Source organism: Ornithodoros turicata, chromosome 8, assembly GCF_037126465.1.
Source record: "Ornithodoros turicata isolate Travis chromosome 8, ASM3712646v1, whole genome shotgun sequence".
NCBI classification, from domain to species: domain Eukaryota; kingdom Metazoa; phylum Arthropoda; class Arachnida; order Ixodida; family Argasidae; genus Ornithodoros; species Ornithodoros turicata.
In genome coordinates, this window is record NC_088208.1 from 32,096,800 (window position 1) to 32,119,841 (window position 23,042).

At 46.6% G+C, this 23,042-nt stretch overlaps 3 protein-coding genes across 8 annotated transcripts in view; 1 reads left to right on the top strand and 2 right to left on the bottom strand.

The window, feature by feature from the left end:
• The window catches only part of LOC135367029 (plasma membrane ascorbate-dependent reductase CYBRD1-like), a 57,545-nt gene extending 39,878 nt beyond the window's left edge, over positions 1–17,667 (top strand). For 3 of the 5 annotated variants that reach the window (XM_064600091.1, XM_064600092.1, XM_064600090.1), the window contains exons 2-5: positions 8,407–8,678; positions 13,753–13,958; positions 15,584–15,753; positions 16,559–17,667. In XM_064600091.1, the coding sequence (XP_064456161.1) occupies positions 8,407–8,678; positions 13,753–13,958; positions 15,584–15,753; positions 16,559–16,712 (802 nt within the window). In that variant the 3' untranslated portion in view covers positions 16,713–17,667. Of the gene's footprint in view, positions 1–947; positions 1,118–2,120; positions 2,380–8,406; positions 8,679–13,752; positions 13,959–15,583; positions 15,754–16,558 lie in introns of those variants that run through there. The other 2 variants (XM_064600089.1, XM_064600088.1) reach the window with 2 other exon arrangements.
• Positions 10,579–12,683, bottom strand: LOC135367028 (uncharacterized). Its single transcript, XM_064600087.1, has 2 exons — positions 12,348–12,683; positions 10,579–11,868 (listed from the first exon to the last, which is right to left on the bottom strand). Exon 2 carries the CDS (start codon positions 11,769–11,771, stop codon positions 10,848–10,850), a length of 924 nt encoding a protein of 307 aa, XP_064456157.1. The 5' UTR covers positions 11,772–11,868; positions 12,348–12,683; the 3' UTR covers positions 10,579–10,847.
• LOC135367026 (elongator complex protein 2-like) lies at positions 17,629–22,212 on the bottom strand. Of its 2 annotated transcripts, XM_064600085.1 has the most exons (16): positions 22,071–22,212; positions 21,870–21,956; positions 21,639–21,773; positions 21,402–21,560; positions 21,222–21,317; positions 21,018–21,109; positions 20,826–20,945; positions 20,375–20,545; positions 20,089–20,277; positions 19,511–19,661; positions 19,329–19,459; positions 19,073–19,256; positions 18,879–18,994; positions 18,692–18,822; positions 17,920–18,012; positions 17,629–17,834 (listed from the first exon to the last, which is right to left on the bottom strand). In XM_064600085.1, the coding sequence occupies exons 1-16, from the start codon at positions 22,075–22,077 to the stop codon at positions 17,687–17,689; spliced, it is 2,010 nt and encodes a 669-aa protein (XP_064456155.1). In that variant the 5' UTR covers positions 22,078–22,212; the 3' UTR covers positions 17,629–17,686. The 2 variants fall into 2 exon arrangements, with proteins under 2 accessions (XP_064456155.1, XP_064456156.1); XM_064600086.1 differs by lacking the exon at positions 20,375–20,545.
• Between the last annotated feature and the right edge of the window lie 830 nt (positions 22,213–23,042).

Here is a 23,042-nt window from a genome sequence, read left to right on the forward strand (position 1 = left end):
ATTGTCCGGCCTGATACCTTGAATAAAGGATATTGCGCCGATTGTGCTTTAAAACTGTGAACCATTGTTCGCCTGCATCAGTCTCTCCCAATTATCGCGAAACATCAACGACAAATATATCGTGACTATGACATATGCGATTATCGTGAAAATACATTGTGATGCTAATCGTTTTCGCTATCGTCGCTCACCAAAATAAGACACTCCCGGATATACTGCACAATACGAGATACTGCCTGCCATTTTATTGTCTCATAGCCACATTACTCGGCACTATACGCGAGTCCTAGATTTCCAATGGAAGGCCATCCAAACGATTACCCAGCTATACACAGAATTCGGTTTGCTAAGAATGAAACATTTAAGAGGACATTGAATGTCCATTCAACCACAGCGTCAACTAACCCTGTGGCTAAAATGATGAAACGCCCCGCCCTAGCCCATATCCGCGTATTCACACGAGCGACATCCTCACGGAATATTCTAGTGGAAGAAAAAGCGAAAACACTGCTCGCAGAGCCGAAGTTCCGTCCGTGTTATGTTGAGCATTCACGCGGTGCGGAATATCGAGAGTGGCGTACTGCGCATTTAGCAGACGACACCGTCAGCGTGTTTTCCTGTCGTCTGCTACGGAATATCTTGTGACTGTGTAGCAGGATATTCCCCACGGTTAGCAGTGTACGTGAAGACACGACGTTTAGCACTCGCGCTCACGTAACAGCAGGAAGCTATGATACTTTTCGAATCTTCCGTTTCTGCGGGGACATGTCGCTCGTGTGAATACACGGTATAGAAGGCGTACAACTGACCGAGACACGACATCTTATCAGGATTATCTGCTTGTCACATTCGCGCTTTCGTATGTTCCCAAAATCCCGTATCTGTATGCTTGTAGCAAGGCATATCCTCAGTGGCTCCGCCTTGCGAATATCGCCGGCAATCGCTTCTGGAGCGGAGCAGATTTGATTGCTGCAGCAGTGTGGTGAAAGGTTCTGAAAAGGTGCTGAACCATAACGTGTCAAGTGTAATTATCGAGTGCAAGTGTGGTCCCAATATTCATGGAGGCTCTTCGTGACGAAATCCCGTTGGTGCACGTGTTACGTGCGGACTTTCTTGCGTGAGTTGGGGAGTTTTCTTTGATAGCCGTAACGGGTGGATGGTATATTGTCCTTAAGATTGGTGTCCCAGTAGCACACCCGTTAGTTCAACCATGTGTGACTTTTTGTGGGGGCAAATTAGGTGTTCGTGTTGAAGGATCATTAGAGGATCGAAAGGATCATTACGATGTCATTGTCAGTGTGAATTGCGAAAAGTTCGACATCATTTCGTTTGAAATCAACGGGGCTCGTGTAGCATATATAAGATGCAGTTCCCCATAGTGTCGGCGTGTTGCGAAGCGCTGGCGTTTCTAGCTCTTGCGACAAATCTACCCGTTCTTTGCCCTTGCACGTGACTTCGGCGCAGTGATTTATCCAGAACCCCCTACACTCCCTCTCCCAAATGGGCGACACCCTCCCCCAAGGGCGGATCTAGCGGGGAGGGGGTGTCCTGATCCCCCCCTCAATTTCTGTGGTTACATAGGGGTTTCGATTGACCTTAGGTACTGTAGTAGGATGCTGTCCAAGGCAACTTCATCCCCCTCCCTCCGTCAGAAAAATCCTGAATCCGCGCCTTTCGGGCTTCTTTATTTCAGCTTTAGACATGTCGGCCATGATCTACAAGGCTTCTTCAGCGTAACAAATACAAGCACTTTATTTTACAAAGTGCACATAAAGTTTGCAGACTTGGGGATGATGCTCTTTGTTAACTGTCTTTTACTTAGCAAACCGTAAACTGGAAAATGTCCTCCCTCCCAAATTTTTTTTGCACCCCCCCCCCCCCCCCCCCCATGCTCGTTTTTCTGGATAAACCACTGCCTTGCCGCGACACGTGACGGTTGAGTCACCCAATCATAGTGTATCATGCCTCCGATATCACACAATCAATATTACAACTAAGAAAAGCAAATCATGGCCAACAATGCAGGCGAGACATTCCCTCATGACTCATCACATTTTTCGGCATCTCGTTGTACGCCCCATCTACTACATATAGCGCGGTGAAAGTTGGCCAGTAGCGTCACGGCGCGAGTGTAACGTGACACGACCGATCGGCTCCATCAATCGAGCGTGCGCATTGGCTCACATAGGGCTCCAACAGAGCTCAGTTATATGCAGTATAGCAGCTGTACTGCTGCTGGTGACCTTCGCCGACTTTTCAAGACATGGTCTCCGAGCGCGCAGTGCGGCTGAAACACACGGGCTACCATCATTACCATCACGTCAGGTTGCCGCATGTGCTCGATAGGATTTACGAAACACCGGAAAGGATATACCGTGGGTAAGTTGGTTGGCAGTTCAGCAGTGTCTTTAAAGGTTTTATATCGGCAGAAACGATATCTGCAGGATGTTCTGTGATAGGAGCTTTTGGCGCCTGTCAGGGTTCGGGCGCGTGAAGAATTCGTTCTTGGTACTGGAGATGAACTTTATCGCATCGAAGTTTTTCTTGGAAAATGGTTTCAATAGAAGGGCCTGGCGACGAAATAGAGACATCTGGGTGAGCTATCTGCTGGTGCTTCTCAAAGGTGTCACGCAAAAGAAGAAGAAGAAGAAAAAAGACACCAGTTGTTATTCGTTTGGCACGCTGTCCTTATTTTGCGTGCTGTCCGTGTGCTGCATTATGTGTGTCGTCAGAAAGGTGTTTAACATGAAGAGGCAAAAGTGAGCAGCCTCAGGGACGACCCGGACCTTAGCTGGAAACCTTTTTTTTTTCTTTTTTTGAGCCTTTACTGAAGGATGACCAAAATCACTGCAATTGAAACGTTTGTTCCCGGATGAAAGAACTGCACATAGACGCATTTACTGGGGCAAAGTGCAAAGCTATCTGCGAAGTCCCTTGCACGCGTACACAAAGCGGAAATAAACCCAAGCACAATCGATGCATATGGGGTCCGACTGATCGAGCGCGACACTGTCCCAACTGTGGATTTCGACTGTGTTTCGCAGGCTTTCAGAGCAGATGCTGAATCCGACGACACCGTTGCTATCTGTAGCAGGCGTTGATAACGATAAGCGAAAGACATATCTTCGACAAGCGACATGATGCCGTGATGCATGGTATACAACATTCGCTCGTTTCCGGAACTTCCAAGGTCACGCTGAAGACTGCGAGGTGCTGTGTTCGAACCCTTACCAACGGCTGTGCTGTCTCAGCTCTTTCGGCACAGTTCCCAGACGGATGTTGTTGACACAGTTCCTCCTGAAGTCTGCCCGTGAGGCCCACTAGCCCCATATGCCTCCCACCACCTCTTCCATCTGCCCATGTCTATACGGCAAAACAACAGTCGCTTCGCGGTGTGGCGGAGATCACGTGCATGAGAATAAAAGGAGGGAAAAGCCCGCGTGCTACATATCTTCCTTTCCCGTAATTATAGAGTGACCTTGGTTGCTGGCGATGCGACAGAAACCCACCTCACCCGACCCATTCCCACGCTCTCTATATAAGCTTGTCAAACCGTCAAATTTTTTTGTGTGCTGTGCACAGCTACATGCCGACCGTTTCTTCAGGAGCGTTTCCTTCCCAACATGTACCGTGCCGTGTTGTGTTCCTGTGTCTCATATTGACCTCATATGGGCTACCATGCCTGAGACTGAGTTTTAGGGCATCGTACGCTATCCCCTTTGCGTACGTACGGGATAGCGTGATGGTTGTGTGCGTGCGCAGAACCATCAACGCTATCCCTTACGTACGCAAAGGGGATAGCGGATGATGCACTGAAGCCCACTAATAGAGAGCTTTAGCAGACCGTTGATAACGTGGCTAGCGTCTCACAGTATCAACCGGAACCAGTCAGTGGATAAGATTCTGAGTCACGCACGAGTGCGATTGGTTCCGATAGAGACGATAACTTTATCAAAAGTTTACTAAAATTCACTATTGGTTCGCTCGACGCTCATAGGGTCGCAAATAATTTTGCGGTTTTCGTCACCACCTCCACCAAATAATTATGCGACCAGCTCGCGTGGCTCAGTGCTTATAGCGTGCTGGCCGTGCCACGTCGAGACCGGGAGGTACCCGGGTTCGAATCCCCGTGCCGGCTGTGCTGTCTGGGGTTTCCTGGGCTTTCCTCAGACACGTGTCGGCACAGTTCCCTTAGAAGTTGGCCCAGGATGCACATTCCTCCAGGGTGTCGGTCGTGACGTTGCCCACGTCTGTGAGGCCGACAACGGTGAGCCCTTTCACCATCACCATCGCCACCACCAAATAATTTTGCACGGCCTTTCTCGTGAAATACCTCAAGAGTGTTAGCCTTAGATGCTTGCTTGATTGTTTGTGGAAGATAAGGTCATATCCTAAGCAAGTTCGCGGAATTTCTTGTGTTGACTTTTGCGTCGCATCGCAATCTTCTCTCAAGATGATATAGCGTGTATCTTGGCAATATGTCATAAGTTCAATAAACATCGACCTAGTCTCGAACGCACGATTCAGCCTTGGCTATTTTTAGATAAGATATATTGACAGGCTGCTCCGCATATTTGGGTTCTTCAGACATGTCCGTCACTATGGGGAGTCTGTATAATATTGTGAATTCAACGTTCAGTAGTGATTGTAATGAGTTGGAGCTGGTGGTTAACTAACTCGCCGTAGAACCCTGGCGTTTAAACGACATAATTATGCGCAAGGCACGTGCAGGGAATTCTCTTTATGCTATAGACGGATTATAAAAATGCAGGAATATTATGCGAACGCCTTCTAGAATACAAGGCACCGTCACTTCTGTCATGACGTCATTGGATGTGGTCGCTGGTCACTAGCTTGGTCACTGGCTTCACATACGTCTCTACCTTATCGTGACAAATGCGCATGTTGTGATACGACATTAATGAATTTCCGGTCTTACGTCAGTAACTAGCGACAACCGAGCAGGATTAGACATTTTCCCTTATTTGCTGACATCTGACAACATTCGGTGACGTTCCTGGAGTGGGAGTTTGCTGTATTCTTGCGGCAACGCTATTCGTACCCTTCATACTGTACCGGAAAACATTCAACCAGTATGGATTGTGTTTCAGCATTGATAACGAAACAATGAAGTGGGGGGGGGGGGGGGATGCGAGCGCACATGTTCTTTCACAAGAAAGCATCAGAACGCTACGTACTAAAAGTGGGGGAAATATCGGTAGTTGCATATCTTTTGCCAATTTTTATCATCTGGATTTTCCCTCCGAATTTTTATCATCTCTGCGTGCTTGGATCCCGGAAGTCTTTCAGGTGGAGACGACGCTATAGCTTAGCGGGCGTGTTCCAAGGTAGCTATATTTATAATGTTTTCGATACTGAAAATGTAGACCAACGCAACTGTCCACCCCGTTCCAGTCTCAAGCCACACTTTTGCCGTCGAAAAACCCTAAACGATGCGTGTTATTCGTTCGTTCCAGGCCGGCTGTGAAGTCCGGTAATCAGACCGTGAACAGGTGGGCCATTGTTTGGGACGCCGTATTCCAGTTGATGCCTCTTCGATAGAGGATCTATATTGCTCAGGCGTGACGTACTACATGCTGTCTTCAAATATGTGGAAGAAGAAAATATGCTGCCGTTGCATATCAGCAACTTTTCATCAGCATGGCGCCTTTCGGAGACTCTTTTGACCGTCACGTACGGCTTTCGTCAAAATTAACTTGAACATCGCTCCAGAAATGACCAAAACACCCTCCGCCGTTGTTTCTTCGAAGCACCACCAGGGTCTGCGAGCCGGAATGGCGTTCAATTTAACTCTGATGCGAGCTGTACATGTGGATGCTTGTTACGCGCTGCTAGATTCTCGCATTTGCCGCCATTTTTCTGCACTGTTAAAACAGAACTTCGCCCCACAGCGGCAGGATTTGACCCAACATCTCTTGATTGTCGGTCAAGCGCCCTACCTTATTAGGCAACACTGGCATCTGCTTTTTAGACGACGTGCCGACGACATGCCTGAGAAAAGTTACTTTCCACCGGATTCTGTCTTGTGACTTGTGGGAAATGGGAGGTGCGCCTCGCCATGCTCAAGCGACTACACACAAAGTCGACTTTGTGATTGTTACATCGTCTTGCGCGTTGTTTCCTTGGTCGCTGGAGTATGCATTTACACCAAACAGACCAAACTATTCTTCAGGAGGTTTACCTCATTTTCGGAGACATTATGCAAAATGCAGAGCGTAAAAAAGAAAAAAAGAGAGCGGGTTCATTCCATTTCCAGTAAATCGGAATAGAGAGTGACGTCATTTGGAATGGTGGTTGGATGGGAGCCGTGATTGTGTGCTAACAAGAAAACGTTTACCCTGAAGTCTGCTCAGTACGCATATTGCCTCTATTTCATTCTTCGCGTCCTGTCTACAGTGTGAACAAAAAAAGTTTTCTCTGAGTAAATTAGGGAGCAATTAAAGCTTCTAGCGCGCTAGGTTGCAGTTACTCCCTATTTTAGTCTAACAACCCTGAAATTCCATAAACTCTTAGAGTACACCGTCCATTTAATATTAGTTCCGAAAGGGACTAATGGTTGTTGCAATGCATCGATGTCTGCTCCACTACACTCTTAAAAAAGGGTGTACTTTAACTCCTTTCCTTGCCACATCTATAACACCCTTTTGTAGAGTACAATTACGCTCAAAAGGGTGTCTCCTCACTCCCTCAAGGGAGTAGCATAACACATTTCTCCCCACTGGAGAGTAATATTACTCCCCGGCAGGGAGAAGGTGTTATACTACTCCCTTGAGGGAGTGAGGAGACATCCTTTTGAGCGTAATTGTACTCTACAAAAGGGTGTTATAGATGTGGCAAGGAAAGGAGTTAAAGTACACCTTTTTTTTTTAAGAGTGTACAGGGTTAAGCAAAAAATACATAACGGGTATTAACGAATAATTCCCTTAGTGTTATCTACTCACTTCCCTCTGCTCCTATTCGTGCCGCAAACACGGAATAAAAAAAATTCAAACCAGCATGTCGTCTGTGTAGCAGAATGGCCAACAGTAGAGTTTCAGTACGTCGTACGCTATCGACTTTGCGTACGGAAGACATAGCGTTAGTTGTTCTGCGCACTGCGCGAAGCTCTTCCTATTATGGGCGCGCGCAGAACCGTCAACGCTATCCCTTACGTACGCAAAGGCGATAATGCACGATGTACTAAAACACTCTAACAGCTGCGTTTACATGAATGGCACAAAAGCGTATCATATAACAAATCCTCTCCGACAGGGCCACATCAACAAACTCCCCGGTAGGGATAGGTGCGACAGGGATGGGTGTAGGGATAGGTGCGAGGAGGTGCGATAACTCGATAGGATGCGCTTCTGTGTCATTAATGTAACCGCGGCTAATGTCTACGTCAAGAGGAAGCGGAAAAGAACCTTTACTGCCCATATTTCACCGATAAAGTGGTTAGCGTGCTGACATAACGACATTTACACGGGATTTAAAGCAACGCTCTTTGTGGGCTGAGGATCACCGTGTTTACCCACCTCTGGAACGAGCGATACGGTTCGAGTGTCAACGTGCCCCCCGTTGACAACAATCTGTTGCCGTTGGTATTACGCTGTTCCGTGTTGGAACGGGGCTTTTTTTTTTTTGTTTTTTCGACCCACGCGATGCAAATTTTATTTTAGTTTGTCAGCTCGAAGGTATAACATCCTTCAGCAGAGCCGTGCGAATATTCGAATTTTTCCGATACCGAAGCAAATAATTACGTATTTGATTCGAATTCTGAATCGAATATGGAATTTTGTACTTGCGGCGAATCGCTCACCTCATCATCGTCCAATGCATGTGTGTGTGTTTTGTACTCGAATTTTGAGTCGAAGCGACGTCCTTTAAAAAAATGAGGAAATTGTTCTGCTTGTTCCTCGGCTTGGATGCGGACCCGCTGCCTTCCAACGTGGGGCGGTGAGCGAGCGGAGACGACGCAGACGCAGACGAGCAGTTTTGCTAGAGGCAGCGGATATGGGCGTCCCCCCTCATGGATGAAAATCCTGGGATTAGGCTCGTTGGTGGTAGCCAGGGTCGTACTGAAGACTGGGAGGTGGTGGGTTCGAATTCTATACCAGCGGCTGTGTGCTGTCTGAGGTTTTCCCTGGGTCTTCCGAAGACTTTTCGGAGGAATAGCCAGCACAGTTCCCCTTGAAGCCGGCCCAGGGCGCATACTACCCCTCCTGTCCCCCCACTACCTCCTGCTGTCCTCTCTCCACCTGTCCACATATGTGCACCGCTTATAGCTACAGTTGCTTCGCGGCGCTAGCACGGAATAACAAAGATATATAATACGATCTAACTACACACCGTGCTTTGTCAGCTTCCATTCCTCCACTAATTCTGCGTCGTTTGCTCCTTTTGCAGGAAACAAAATCACCAGCAGCAACAGCAGCACGCGTCCGGCGGCGACGGTCAGCGGGAAGAGGGCGGCGGCTGCGGAAGTCATACAGCGATGAAGGCCCTCTTCTACTTTCTTCTCTTCTTGGCGGAAGTTCTCCTCTTCGGGACCATCACTCTCACCATCTACTGGGTTCTCAACTACGAAGGTGGGGTTAAATGGGCCAACGATATCAAGAGGCAGTTCAACCTCCACTACATCCTCATGGTTGGAGGCTTCATATTCCTCAATGGACAAGGTTGGTGACACGCTGTCAACAGTAAAGCAGTGGGCCCACTTACAGCGATATAGCTGTGGGCTCTCCTACAGCGATATAGATGTGGGCCCTCTTACAGCGATATAGATGTGGGCCCTCTTACAGCGATACAGCGGTGGGCCCTCTTACAGCGGTGGGCCCACTTAGAGCGGTACAGCGGTGGGCCCACTTAGAGCGGTACAGCGGTGGGCCCACTTAGAGCGGTACAGCGGTGGGCCCACTTAGAGCGGTACAGCGGTGGGCCCACTTAGAGCGGTACAGCGGTGGGCCCACTTAGAGCGGTACAGCGGTGGGCCCACTTAGAGCGATACAGCGGTGGGCCCACTTAGAGCGATACAGCGGTGGGCCCACTTAGAGCGATACAGCGGTGGGCCCACTTAGAGCGATACAGCGGTGGGCCCACTTAGAGCGATACAGCGGTGGGCCCACTTTGAGCGATACAGCGGTGGGCCCACTTTGAGCGATACAGCTGTATAGAGGACCTTCTGTTTACAAACATGTGACGTCACGAGAAGACCGGTTCCAGGTTATATTTTGCTGTGGCGGGCAAGAAGCGGGAAAAACGCGTCGGTTGATAAAGCTGATAGTGCCCACCAGAATGCGTTGCGCGGTGGCGATACGTAATCAATTACATAGGGGGCGCAGGTCGTCTATAGGCCCGACCACCGTGTAGGTCTGTCCGTGGATTTGTAGGGCAAACCGGCACGTGACCTCCTATGACAAGGCCCTATAAAGTTCGCGTTTAAAGACCTCAGCGACGTTTAACCTTCGGCGATTTTATGTTCCATCCAATCGAACATGAGAGATCATACATTTTACGTGATCAAAGTTAAAAATATGTGTGCTCTAAAAAGTCTTAGAGTCGTTCTCTCTGTATTCTCATGCATTAATTAACGAGTCAAACACATCGCCTTGCTTCTATTAAGTTATCTTTTAATATCTTACGGTGCTTTCACCTGCTTTGCACGATGGAAGGTTTCTCGATTTGGAGTACGTATATCCTTTTCCTGCACTGCGCATTCTAGACTGAGAAACGAGATGGTGTTACCTTCAAAACACTGCCACCTATTACATCGGGCTTTAGCTAATGAGGACGTTAAGTAGCGCATGCAAATGGACTTGGCTAACCTAACTAACGCGAACCTCCCAAACCTTCGCGGAAAAGTTGCGAAAGTGTGCGTACACAAAGAGCGTAATTATGTCAGACGCACATATTTATGGGAAATGAATAATCATGACACTGCATGAACGGAGCACAGTTTCGTAGGGAGCTCTAGAAACAGAAGGATATCTTCATGACTATCAGATTCGCGCGCGTCTCTTTCTTTTTTTTTTTGGGGGGGGGAAGCTCTTGTATACGTGTATCAAGAAAAGGACTCCAGTATGGAACTGCTTTGCTAGTGTTTCTTTTCAGCTTGTTTTTTTTATGGTGTTCCGAATACGTTGAACTACGGAATGGTTATTTGAAATTAGGCTGCTAACGTTTGTTTTTCTCTGCAATAGTTCACATAGTAGTCCTAATAAATATAAACGGACTAATATACCTCGCGTGAATATTGAAAGTATGAATGTACTTTGCTGCTCTGTTGTCGAGAACTACCAACCTCTCGACGAGTGTAAGACTTCCACTCGGGAGAAAAAAAAAATGTAGTCGCCTGCAAGCAAGCCTGCAAGTTGGTAGTGCTGGGTTCGCCCTTGACACAAGCACGGAAGTAGAACAAAGTACAAGAACAAATAACGAGACACGGAACGGAGAGGTGGCGCTGTGTGTCGATCTCTCCGTTCTGTGTCCCGTTATTTGCGCTTGAATTCGTTATACGGCATAACACAAGTAAGTTTATCATGAGGTGCAAACAAGGTGTGAAATAACGTCCACCATCCCTCACTGGCTGCAGTTCATTTTAATGACAGATCAATGTTTGTGCAGATAGGAAGATGGAGCGCCGGAATAGATATAAATTGCCCGTAGTAATGGGGTGTGTCCGCAAGGATATATAATCCACCAGCTACCTAAGGCACGTCACATAACCAAGATTGAAAAATAACATACCACATCCAATTACCACGGATACAGATTACCGCAGATGTACCAGGGAGCACCTGGAGGAGGATGCTTGGACACTTCCTGTCACTCGCTGCACGGTAGTGACTTCATTGCTCGAACCCTATCTCGTAAATATCTTTCAAATAGTGCCCAAAAGCATAGTGCGAATAGATGCCAGCCATGAAAAGGGAGACGTTCAAGACGACAGCTAGCACTTTGCGCCAACCAGTTCCCGTCTGCAACGCTATCGTCTGCGTCGAGTCGTCCAGGTGGGCCACCTTGTCCGTCGAGCGGTCACGAACGCGTCGCAACTCCTGCATCGCTAGAGCATCCAAGTCTCTCAATTCCGATTTTGAAACCCCCAGAGAAGCGCACAATGATGCGGTTGAGGAAGACTTGTCAACCATGCTAAGCTTCGAAGTCTCGCGAGAGTTCCTGGAGTCTCCTTCAGAAACTTCCGGAATCGTAGACAGACCGTCAGTTTGTTCCCACGCAAAGTCCTTGAGGATTCTTTTGCTTTCATTCGGTCGACCCCTTTCTGGGTGTACGAGGCGGTTCGAGATGTCTGCCGTGCCGTTCTTAAGCCCTTGGATGTACGGCGAACCCGGCCGAGTCACCTCTTTTAGATGTTCGACGAAGTCTAGCTCGTGATTCTCTGTCTTCGCGTCGTCGGGGACACTTTCCGTCAACGAAGCCTCGAGGTTCGTTGCTGTTCCGGCAGGTGGTGGAAGCACCACTTCCAGTGCTGGAAGAGCTACCGGAAGTCCTCCTGGAAAGACCTCTTCGCAGAGGACAAGTGAAGCTTGAAGTGACGCTGCATCAGGCAGGGGTCCTCCTTTGTAGGCCGCGTTGTGTTGGAAGTCCCCGACCTCTCCAATGGGTTTGATCTTCGTTGTCAGAATGGGTGGCTCGATGTGCTCGCAGTTGATATCGAGACCGTCCTGCGTCCCAATGTCGTCTCGTGCAGAAAGTGGTCTAGGTGTGGTACAGCGTTCTTTCTGGTCGACGGCGTGCTCTCCGGAGGCTCTCATGGTCTCGTCGGATTGTTTAGAGAGTTGGTATGGTTTTGGACGGAGCCGTCCCTAAAGTGACAGCGGCGGCATCTACGGTGTTTCCGTCAAGACCGACCTACAGTAAAGTAAGTACGGTAATACTGAATATACAGCAACATGTGCCTTTATCATATTGCCTGGAGACAGGCTATCATGCGCTGGAGGATTGTATTGCAAACTAAATAATAGTCCTGTCTTTCCTAATTTTTGGAGATCATTGACCTTATCAGAGGCGGATCTGGGAGCTCCTTAGCTTCCATCAATTTGTCACCATGTGCTTCACTTGATTTTACACAGTGTATTTAGCAGGCTGTCTTATTCCGCACCCCTCCCCCCTCACAGCATAAAAATGGATGGATCCACCTTTGGACCTTACATTCCGTCTGTCACTATATGTTAAATTATGCCCTGGTACTATGCACCGCTGGTTTACACGCTGGCTTATCTTCTCTCGTTTGCTGACCCGGGGTAGGGGAGGAAATTTTAAAGATTGGCTCGGGACGGGATAGGCTATACTTTGCTTCGCACCGCTTTGAGCGCTACAAGTAACAGTACCTGCGAATCCTTCCGAAACCTGCCGCCCTCTTCCACATGCTGCATGCGGTCCTGTGCGTTCATCTGGACAGCTTCCTCATCGGCATGTCGGTCTTCCACGGGGGCTACCACTTGGGCCATTGTTGTCACCGTTACCACACTGGGACGCAGTAACAAGGCTCTGGCGTACCAGGATGGTCTGCGCCGAATTCTTGCTCACCTGCGCCCCATGTTGAGGATGCCCCCCCACGACACACCGCTAAGCCGAAGTTCTCCGACACCGTTACGGAATTTTGGAACTAGGCTCGAGAGCATGCAAAGTCGTGCGTGCCTTGCGCTTGTATACGCTTCGTCGTCTGCTATCACTGCTTGTTCAAGAATAGCAGACGACAGATGAATCTGATTTTGCTCATCGTTACACGACATATGGTGGTAGTTTGGATACGTGTCGGTCAGGTGATGGGTGGGTGGGTGTGGGAGGGTAGAGTCCGGGTCGTCGCGGATGGCTGCCATACGCCAATGAAAGTTCTCGGTAACAAGATGGTCAAGACACGTGGTGCGTACGAATACAAACGCACTATACTTGCGTGCAGATTTTGCTGCGTGGCGAAACGCAGCGATTCTGCAGGACTCCGACAATATACCACCAACACCGCAGTGTCTGCCAGAGCTGGAGCAGCTGCCACCCCGGCGGCGCTGGGAAAAGATAAAGGGCGAGAGTTTTTTGGCTAGCCCATTCCTGTTAAAGGGGAGTCTGTCGTGGCTAGGCCCCTGCATTCGGAACCAGTGCATCTGGTTCGCAACGGATTCCCCTCTAGCAGGAGTAGCGTAGCCGCAGTCCTCCCTCCCTCCATCTTTCCCAAGCGCCGCTAGGGTGGCTCTGCTCCTTCTGCGGCCGATGACATTGCGTTATTGTTAAGCATGCTTTGAGCTGTACATGTGCTTTCGTTCTCTCTTTCACAAAATTTGCAGATGGTACCACACGTCACTACAGCGGCCATATATTCCTGGAACATTTGGGCACTGTTTCTACCTGTTAGAAGCGCTGCTTTGTGTACTACCAGTTCGGATTTAGTAATCATTCGTCACATGGAATTATTTCAATTAACACCGTAAGCTGAAGTCAATGCGACATCCTGTGTCTTCGGCAAAATGCACATTACCGTATTTTTTATGCTCCATAATCCTTTTCCAGCTTTCTCGATGCCAGTGTTGGTAGTTTCTCCCATACTTCTGCAGATAGTTTTGAAAATAATGGCCTTCCTTCAGGGGAAGTGCTCATACTGAGCAATCTGAACATAAGAAGTGGAAAAGTTTTGCTTGAGATGCCGTTTTTTTTACTGGGTACTTTGGTTGCTGAATGTTACAAGACTTCTTAACAACATTCATCTATTCACGATCTTGATTGCAAGTCATGTTCTTGCAGCTATACTGGTGTACCGTAGCTTCACCTGCTGCAAGAAGATCTACAATAAAGTTCTTCACACAATCTTCTTCGTGCTGTCCATCTCGTCCATCACCATCGGCATCGTCTCCGCCTTCCAGGCGCACAACAGCGTTGCCGATCCCAAACATTTCTACTCTCTACACTCATGGATTGGCCTTGGAACCATGGGTCTCTTTGCCCTCCAGGTAAATTAGCTTTTTTCTTTTTACGAACTTGAGTAGCAACATAACTCGCGTGAAGTATATATTCCACTGGAAGAAAGAATCACGACATCGCACATGCCGCACAGCGGGGGTGACGGGTGCGATTCGGGCGTCCGCTTATGACGATAACCACAAGAGTAAGTGGGTGTACCGCTCCTTCCACAGTGATCCATGACAGCGTGCATTCATAAGCCATGTTTCATCGTTCTCATTGACGAGTCAAATGTAGCACGCCGTGTCGCGCTTCCATAGAGCTTGAAGTTGTTATAACGAATGCACACTAATTAGCTCGCTGAGTTCGTTATAATCGTAGCAAGGAAATAAAAATGAAAGACAAACAAAAAGGAGCTCTCGTCAACCCTGTTCATACGAACCCGCATATAACAGGAACAAATCCGTTTCTGCGAGGGGAAGGAAGCTCCCTTAATCCATACACTGGAGGACGAAACATTCGGCTGTGATAAGCTGCAGACGGCGGAAGTACTGCAACACGCGGGCATCCTCGCCGTTTAGACTACGTCTCTTATGGCCGTCAACGTTTGTGTTGCGATGTCAGACACCGCAATTCATTGTAAATTTTTAATAGTGTCACTGAAAACGACAACCCACGAGCGTTATCGGAAATCGCGCACACGTGTGTCCTCAGGGTATCGTACATTACAGAAACCGTTTTTTGGAGGATATTGCAATGCCATGCGCAGATGACCTAACATCGTTTCGGCGTTTCTTGAGAATGACGTTAACTAGAGCGTTACGCGCTTTGAGCCAGCTGAGCACAGCACCGTGCACAGACACTGAGTGCAGACTTTTTGATGAAGCGGGAATGCGGCACCGGCACCTAGTTTATTCGTTATTCCCCAATAGGTCGTGCGGCGTTTTGTAGCAGCCAAGCACTGCGAACTTCGCAATCAATAGCGTTGCGGTTTTGCAGCTTCCAAATACTTGATACATGATTTGCATTAACTAATGAAATCGGCTGGGAAGTTCGATATAGCCGGCAGTTCGATATAGCCGGCAGTTCGATATAGCCGGCAGTTCGATATAGCCGGCAGTTCGATATAGCCGGCAGTTCGATATAGCCGGCAGTTCGATATAGCCGGCAGTTCGATATAGCCGGCAGTTCGATATAGCCGGCAGTTCGATATAGCCGGCAGTTCGATACAGCCGGCAGTTCGATACAGCCGGCAGTTCGATACAGCCGGCAGTTCGATATAGCCGGCAGTTCGATATAGCCGGCAGTTCGATATAGCCGGCAGTTCGATATAGCCGGCAGTTCGATACAGCCGGCAGTTCGATACAGCCGGCAGTTCGATACAGCCGGCAGTTCGATACAGCCGGCAGTTCGTTCAGTACAAGCATGCTTGGCTGTATTTGCTGTAATTTTCAATGCCTGTTTCCATTAAGATCTTAAAACAAAACCAAGTGAACAGAGTTCAGGTTATCACACCACTACAAGTGCCATCAAGTACAATAATTCCCTGGGAAAAGCAGATGTGCGTTTATACATGGCTCTAGCTGGATACTTTGGGGTCTCAATACGATATGTGTTTTTAATATCAGTGTTTCACTGTACATTGGCCTGATCTGTTCCTATTCAACACTTTCAGTTTGTAGTGGGCTTCACTTCATTCCTGGTTCTCCTATGCTGCGACAAGGCTACACTATCTTACAGACAACGTCTCGTTCCAATCCACACAAATTTTGGCCTCATCATCTTTGGCATGGCAGCCGCTGCATGCGTTACAGGATTGATGCAGACAGCAAAGGGCAGATACAGGTAAGCATTAGTTTCACCAATTGCCATCACAGTGGTATCCCAAAGTGCATACAGTTTGATTTAAGTCTAATACCCCTGTCACACGGGCAGTCTTCAATGATCATTGCAACCAATGACCATTGAAAATGCGTGTAGTGACGTGTAGTGTAGTGACCAAGCGTGTGACGTGTCAACTTCCCAAAGAGTATTGGGTTCAATGTTCCCCGACAGGTTGACACGTTACAGGCAAGGTGGCGCTACACGCATTTTCAATGGTCATTGGTTTCAATGATCATTGAAGACTGCCCGTGTGACAGGGGTATAAATCTATCATTATACACAATGTCCTTTTTGTTCAGTAAACAACAATGATGTCAAACTGAACCTTTTGTTGTTTGATGTGCTATCTGTGTTACCTGCGATTGGTCTATGGTAACTTTGAGTGCTGATTCCACTATCGTACGTCCGTATTTTGATTTACGCTTCTCTGCATTGGCTTTCACCACATAATATTCCTTGGTGGGCACTCAACCACAGATGTGTCTGGGCAAACACCTGAAACGTTGCTGCATTATGAAGGTTGGGTTTTGAAAACAGAATCATTACGATTTGAAAATACTTGTAAAAATTGCAAGCATGTGGTATTTTTCTTCAGTTCTCTGAACAAAAATACTGTTTTTTTTTTCTTGGTCAGATAGATTTCCTAATGGGATTTTTTGATACATGTAAGACACCCTGCATGTACCAGTGTAGTCCACTGTTTGTTAAACAGTCTCCATGATCGATAACCGCAAGTCTGTAAAAGATGGCTGACATATTATTTCAGTGGTAAGGAGGGTGCTCCGAACTACAGGGAACTACCAGAGCAAGCAATCTTTGTCAACACCATTGCTGCAGCAATCATTGCACTGACTATTCTACTGCCACTATTGGTGAGGAACAACCTTCGTGGTGGACAGACAGTTCTTTCGATCAACTAGTGCTGAAAGGACATTGCGTTGCCACTGGTTCCGATTAATTTGATTGGAGTGCACCATCATGAAAGCCAGTAATTTCTGCAAGGCTAACCGTACCAGCGTGAGTATGAAGTGGCTATTCAATTGTGCTTGAATAGCGCTGCTTCTGGAAAGCACTGCATTGTTTTAGTTTTTGTGTTTATAGTTTCCCCCCCTTTTTTTTTACATGATTATATATTCCAAGTACCACAAAGCCTCTGGTGGAAATCGGTGTGTAAGCTTACTCTCCGACATACTCATAGTCATGCTATTCATGCGACAGACATACCCAGGGCCCTCTCAAGATGGTCCTTATGCAGTGATGGGCTGTTTTATTACTTTCATAGGGCCATTCATCTTAGGAATTCAAGATGGTCACTTTGCACAAGCATTTTGTTTTATCCCTCAGTCACACTGCCAGTAAATTAATCTAAATAACGCAAGAAAAAAAAAAAGGAGCATTTTCTAACTAAGTACCTCGGCATATGCCATAGAACACAATCCATATCGTGCCTTTGTGTCGGACTTGTGTGCGGGAAGAACACTTGGGAGGAACAAAGTGCAGCTACTCATTTTCATCCTATCCAGCTTGAGTCCCTGTATATCTTAACATTTTTCTTCACGGAACTTCATTTGTGTTAGCAACTGCTGTAGATATTTTTGTACATGGCTGTCCTGGTCTGAAGATGTTTATATAAGGTTTTCATCCCCATTGCTTGCGAGAGCTCGTATGCAGAACTCTGCCCGGATTCGAAGAAGTTGTATGTTGTGCTTTTCTAAGTTAAATTCAGTGTGTATTTAGCCTCAACATTCTTTGCATGTACGCATATTACCTTTTTTTTGTATTTGAGTTGTACGAGGTGTATGACATTGGAAAGTAACACGGCAAGGACAGCCTCAGTGTTGACTGAAAATAAAGCCACTTTATCTTTTTAGACGACTTAATAATCTGCAAAAGTTCATTCTGATATGCTGTACACACACACAAAGTGGTCATCTCCAGAGCTTGCCAAGTGGAATATCTTCCGAGAATTAATTTCGTCTTCATTTGCTAGATCGATGCATGGTGAGAACTTTAGCCTCTTCACAGTTAAGTGGTGTGCATGACTGCTCACTACATTAAGGAGAACAAAGTGCATCGTAAAGCCAGCTACTATGAAACAGTTGTATGACAACCAAACTCAAAGGATACGTGGCTCTAAGCGTGGCACACACTGTACATGAACTCTCGTTCCACTGATAAAGGAAAATGCTTCCATTGTCCAATCCAACAGCGATAACGTAGCTGGAAGCGAAATACATACAAGAGTCATAATGTTCTATATAACAGTCAGACTTGTGCGTTACTTGTAATCAATTACTTTTTGAGTAATTTTTCGAGTAATCAATTACTTTTCTGAGTAATCGATTACTCAGTAATTGATTACTTTTCCGGCAGAGATCAGCTTATCTTTCAGATGTTCTGCCCGAAGTCAAGCCCCTGGTGCCAGGCTGTTCTACTACAGCAAGCAGAGGTTGTAATAACGTTCTGGAAATCAGAGTCTCTCTCCCTAATCTCTTCCTACACCAGCGTGTCATGGTACCTGAAGCTTTGGAGGTTTAGTGAGTCACGGGGAAATTCCACGCAATGCTCTTCCACAATCGGGTCAATGTTTTCCCAGGCGATAAATGCAGTAGACGGACAGATCTCCTTGTCTACGTGTTTTTGTTTGTCTTATTATACTTCAGCTGCTCCGCTGTTGAACCTTTCTTTTTCTGAGGCACAACAAAGACTGTTATAATTTGCGTGATTGCAGAGTAACGACCGAAGTAACGCGTTACTCAATTACATTTGCAGTCGAGTAATTCGTAATGGTAGTCAATTGCTTTTTCCACAGAAGTAATGGTAACTGTAAGCAATTACTTTTTTCGAGTAACTGGCACAAGTCTGATATCGGCTGTTCACAAAGCGACGCTGCAATCACCTTTTTGACCCAGTAAGGCATGGAGCAAAATCAACGGCTGTAGCTGAATCTTCTGTGTCCAGTTCTAGCCTGCTTTCGAAAGGACCAAGGCTGCCCTTTGCGTGTGCGTCGTGTTTGCCCCAGACGACCACCTGGAAGCATTACTTGTGAAGAGCTCCCTCAGATCCATCCCGTAAACGGCACCAACCTTTTTGTCGCGCGACGCCGTAGCAAAGTGCTGACTATCATGGGACCAACTACAACTCCATATTATCCTCTGATGGATCGCATTTGTTTTATCCGAATGTGCTATGCTGGAAAAGCCTGCAAGGGAAAGCAAGTCTTGTCTGAATCAACTGAGCTGTGCAACACATGCAAGAATGGCACAAACGAATAACGTACTGTTGTCAGATGTATTCCTCTGGTAAACACACCAAGATCTGTCCCTTGACACAGTAAGTAAGTAATTGTCATCGGGAGAGAACGCCATTTGCGTAATTGTCAAGTTGTGAAACACCAATTTCCCTATCAATTTCCATGTAGCTGTATCCCACAGAAAAACTCCAGCATGCTGTTGATTGCTTGCCTGCAATGAGTAAATTTTTACGTAGCCTGCAGAAGGCAAATTTCTGCGGGAAAGCACAAAGAAGAAACTTACTTTACAGGCGGATGCTAGTAGTGCACAGTCATGGCTTACAGCAACTGTGAACAGTTCATAACCATGTCCGTACAACTTCTGTTCCTCTGTCCACAGTGTGTTCTGAAGGAGGTTTTCTTCTGTTGGGGGTTCTAGACAAAACGGCTTATATGTAGTGGGAGCAGCTGCCCAAGTCAACTCACCAGTTAGGTCCACTGCGACAAAGTAAAATTCTGGGTACTGGTCCTTTGGATGCTTTTCTTCCTCATTGCTCGGTGTATTGATCAGGTCCTTTTTGAATACGGCTTTGTTAGAAAGTCCCAAGGAGGGTACACTTGCACCCTCTGCCAATTCCTAAGAGAACAAGATGGGTTGAAAGATCATGTCCACATCGTATTTTAGCAGTGTTGGTTTGCACATTGTGGCTTCTTTCAGTACTGCATGTTGTCAAGAGGGGAAATGTAACAATACAGCAGGTATTGTACCTTAGAAGTTACTCAGGTGTGTTATGATGTTTCTGCAGTCATATGTTTATTACTAAGACTGAGGTTACTAAGGCTGAACCAACACTATGGTGGTAAATTCCCAATTTAGTGTTGGCACACCTATTACAAGAAAATATTAAGCGCTTGCTTTTTTTTGTAAACTTCCTTCCAACTCTGGCACTGTAACTAAATAGGCCTGGCATGAAACGCATTGTATACACTTTCATACAGGCAGATGTCTAAAAAGTAGCCATATGCAACACAAATTTTATTATTTCAAATTTAAACCTGTTCACCTTGCACTTCTGCTTCAGGTTCAAATCAACCTTGCATATCCTGTTAAAGTTGTCAACAAAATTCTGGGTTCCTTCAAAAGCTCTCAGCACTTTTTCTTCTGCTCCGGACACGAAATGGAGGCTATCGACCACTGCTATGCAATTCATGTCGTAGCCATGAACTTGAGGCCTTGCAACTTCCTTCCAGGACTGCAAGGTGATGAAGTTATATCAGAATACAAAAGCACTGTGGGTTGGTAGGGTGCTTGCTATGAAATCTCTGCTGCGTTAGTCCACTTCTACATACTTTGCCGTTGACAGTAACCCAAGGTGCATGGAGTCTTGTGGTCTGATCTTTGCTGCAAGACAACAGGTAAGCACCTTTGGGATCCCAGGCTATATCCCTAACCTCATCAAAGTGGCCACCCATTGTAACCATAGGTTGCCATGAAGAAGCCCCCTGTTCATTTCCTGCAGTCTGAACATGAGGGGGGGGGGGGGGGGGAAAGTATGAAAGAGGCAGTTACCAGAGAAAAATAACTTGGTTAAAAATCCTATGGCGATCACCTATTAGACACACAAGAGTCAACCATAAAAAGTACTGCCATTCTGTTGTTTCTAACACAAATACACACACGAAGCAGAAGTGAGACAGCCCGCAAAAATCGCAAAATTTTAGTAGCGGCCAAGTCATCGGTCAAGTACTGAGAAGTAAGTGAATAGTATTCGTCCGAGCAGTTCATACAGAATAAAGCTACCTGTAACTTCCATGCGTGAAATGCTCCTTGAAAGCCATGACCAAATATTGTTCTGCCATCTGGTGACAACACTGCTCCGTAGAACCCAAGGCTGTTGCCTCCTACTTCTCCGAGTCTAACCTGAACAGGAAATTTTTAGGAAAATTTTCTGCAAAATAAGTTTTAAATTCCACATTGGAGATATGCCCACACCTTGTCAATCCACAGCCCGGACGACTCGTCAGGTTCCCAAAGTATCAGTGTCTTATCTATCGATGCAGACAACAGGCTGTACGTACCATTGCCTATTATAAGAGAAATAATGTCAGCTTGAGCTATGGTAGCCCTCTTCGATAGAACTGAATACCGCTATCACAGAGTAGTACTACAAGTTTGGGCAGACGTGTGACGTGGTACCTTGCACAGTTCTTGGGTGCCAACGGACACTGTACACCCAGTTCTCATGACCGGCAAGTACTGTCTCCAGTGTAACGGAAAATGACTGTGTTTCTCCTGCGAAGGAATTCCCTACATCAGGACGGTACTATTTTATCTCAGGTAAAACTTTCTCTGCTTTATGGGAGAAGCTCAACTCACCTTCTGTATGCACAGTAAGTAGGCTTTCCTTCACTTTCACCTCGTTCTCTGTGCCAACTTTGTCATTTTTAGCATGAGCATCAGAGGCAGCTGGAGACACTTTCCACACTCTGACTAAGCCATCTTGGCCACAGGATGCCAATAGCACATGCTTGTTTTCTGTAACGAAAACCTCAAATCTGAATATGTCTCTATTCCACACACAAGGGGCCTTTCGTTGCGCAGAAACAACCGTACCGTACGTCACAAAGTCGATGCCCCTGACCCAGTCCTCGTGTCCTTGAAACGTGTGACATTTGCAGAATTCACCAGTTGGATTTCTTGCGTACATATGTACCAACATGTCATCTCCTCCGTACGCAAAAACAGGAACTGAAACAGAGCGTGTATGCAGTTCTGTCATGGACGCCTTCTCATAATGCCATATAACACGTGCGATATGGTATTCCTGTCATTCCAGTAGCATACCATTTAAGCTTGGAAGGAAGGTCAGCTTCACGTCCAGTGCAAAGCCATGTTTTAAGTCTATGACCTGTGTGCACTTTGGCTCGTTATCTGTATGTAAATGACACAGTTATCAAACAGCTCTGTACGACATCAGAGAATATTGCAATGGTAGATACAGCACGTTCAACTATGTTGCATCGGAAAGCAAGAAGAAGACGGTACCTGGCATCACCAGCCATGTCCGGATGGTAGAGTCTGCCGCAGCAGATACAACAGTGATAGGGGAATTGTCGCTGTCGCCAGAAAGGTAGATGCCATCGGCGGTAGTGACTGCACCTGTATGACCGACCAGTACTGATGCACGGGAGAACTGGAACAGGGGCAAAAATGAAGTACGAGCGTGACCTTGCATTATATAATGTTGCATTTAGCAAATAAGAGTCAGGGCTACTTAATAAGAATAAGGACTTACACATGCCCCTGTCCTTTCCAAAGAGTGACTGTCTTGTCAACAGACGTGCTCAGCAGTGCATGTTCAGGATCTGGAGGAGTTTTGAGATTACTTTGTGTGAGATACAAATATTATACTGCCGCTTTTTTTCTTTTTTTTTTTTAGTGAAATGCATTTCTAAATTTGGAGGTGAGTAGAGAGTTACGTACTGCCTCCTCTGTAGATCCACCGCACACAGTTTACTCTTGATGTGTGGTTCACCAAAGTACAGACGACATTCCCTGTACCACCATTCGTCTGTAATTGGTTTGAAAAGGTACACATGCACTGTAATTCTTTCTAAATTGCTAAAGTTTTTAATTTTTCATCTTTTTCTGACTAAATAGAATACAGATACAACAGCATTGTGTTTTCCAATTTTTGGTGTGTGCACTAAATCATTAAAAACTGCTAAACTAAATACTAGCACGGCCAGTGGTAAAATTTGTCATTTAATTCTCTAGGGCAACCTGAATACTGCTAGGGCCATAGGCTCGCCAAAGTAATCAACCTCGTTTACTTTGAGTCTCGCCTGTGATTGGTCGTTACGTGAAGAAGGCGTGAAGAACGGAAATGAACGTCACGCGCCCCAACCAATAGTCGAGCTCTTGATCCTGCAATCTTCGTGATAAAATAGATGAAGCATGAAAAGTGCGCGTGACATTCATCTATGTTCTTCACACCCCCGTTCACGTAATAACCAA